This window comes from Eimeria mitis, genomic scaffold, assembly GCF_000499745.2.
Source record: "Eimeria mitis Houghton genomic scaffold, Emh_scaff389, whole genome shotgun sequence".
Taxonomy (NCBI): Eukaryota; Apicomplexa; class Conoidasida; order Eucoccidiorida; family Eimeriidae; genus Eimeria; species Eimeria mitis.
The window spans coordinates 21,541-23,187 of NW_013572224.1; the positions used below are offsets into that span (position 1 = coordinate 21,541).

At 57.1% G+C, this 1,647-nt stretch overlaps 1 protein-coding gene across 1 annotated transcript; it reads left to right on the top strand.

The window, feature by feature from the left end:
* Positions 1–53: 53 nt before the first annotated feature.
* Positions 54–1,085, top strand: EMH_0010550 (uncharacterized protein; the record flags this gene model as incomplete). Its single annotated transcript, XM_013498988.1, has 2 exons — positions 54–289; positions 461–1,085. The coding sequence occupies 2 exons, from the start codon at positions 54–56 to the stop codon at positions 1,083–1,085; spliced, it is 861 nt and encodes a 286-aa protein (XP_013354442.1).
* Positions 1,086–1,647: the final 562 nt, after the last annotated feature.

A 1,647-nucleotide genomic window follows, 5' to 3' on the forward strand; every position in this document is an offset into this window, starting at 1 on the left:
CAAACATAAACCAACAACAAACCCTTATAGGGGGGGCCCCCCTGGGGCCCCCAATGGGCCCGGGGGGCCCCCCAACCCCCTTCGGTGGTCCCCCCGTTGGTTCCTCAGGGCGTGGAGGGGGGGGGCCCCAGGGGCCCCCAAAGGGGGGGGCCCCCCAGGGGGCCCCCCAGGGGGCCCCCGCGGGGGTAGGGGCCCCCGGGGGGGGCCCCCCTGGTGGTGTAGCGGGAGTGAATAAGTTTATAGAAGATGTACTGGCTGTGGTTGAGGAAGATGCTGCTAAGGATATAAGGTATTTGGGTTTGTTGCTGCTGGGGGGAGAAAAAGAAAAAACAAAAAAATATATAAGAGCGATGGGTGTGCTGCTGCTGGAGACGTTGTGGCTGGGTAGAGCAGCAGCAGAAATATATTTACCTGCTGCAGCAAAAGATATACATTTAAAAAGACTTGCTGCTGCTGTCAGAGATCTTGCTGCTGCTGCTGCATGCATGCAACAAGCAGCAGAACGCATGCAGCAGCAGCACAAGGGGCTGCTGCTGCAGCAGCCCGTACCCTCTTACGACTCTACACCCCCCATCACAGAAGAAGAAATAAACCCCAACTTGCCGCCGCTGCAGCAGCTGCTGCAGCTGCACCAGCAGCACCAGCAGCAGCACCAGCAGCAGCAGCAACAGCAGCAGCAGCTGCTGCAGCAACAGCAGCAACAGCTGCAGCAACAGCAGCATATGTTTATGCCCCCGACAGCGCAGCAGCCGCTGCTGCAGCAAAACTTCCCCTTCACGCAGCAGCAGCAATTCACGCAGCAGCAGCAGATGCAGCAGCAAGAGCAGCAGCAGCAGGTAGAGCAGCAGCAGATGCTGCAGCAGCCCCAGGACCTGTGGCCGTTTTTCCCGCAGCAGCAGCTCTTTAACGAGCAGCAGCAGCAGCTACAGCTACCACTGCAGCAACAGCAGCAGCAGCAGCCGCAGCTTCCACTGCAGCAGCAGCAGCAGCAGCAGCAGCAGCAGCAAGATTCTTTAGGAGGAGGCTGGTCCACTGGTCCTTCTGCTGCTGCTTCTCCTTTCCCTCTTCTATGGCAGACACCGTAGCACCACACACCGCAGCAAGGGGCCCCCAAGGGGGTTCATACGCAGCCCCTAGGGGGGCCCCCAATAGGGGGGCCCCCAATAGGGGGGCCCCCAATAGGGGGGCCCGTGGGGGGGGCCCCCAATAGGGGGGCCCCTAGGGGGGCCCCCAATAGGGAATTCCTAGGGGGGCCCCTAGGGGGGCCCCCAGCCTTTTGATGGGGGCCTTCTTGGGGGCCCCCTCTGCAGCAACTTGGGGGCCCTCAGGTGCTGTTAGAGCCCCTAGGGTTTGTGTTTATTATGATTTATAAATTAAGGTTTATTAGGGTTTATTAATTAGGGTTTGTTGGTTGTTAGGGTTTATTAGTTAGGGTTTGTTGGTTAGGGTTTAGGGTTTAGGGTTTTGTTTTAGGGTTTAGGGTTTAGGGTTTTGTTAGTAAGGGTTTATTAATTAGGGTTTACGATGCTCTATTGGGGTTTCTTTTGTTTGGGTTTGTTAGGGTTTAGGGTTTAGGGTTTAGGGTTTGTGGGAGGGGTTGAGTTATACTAAACCCCATCGGCTCTGCTGTCTCTGCTGAAAGGGTTT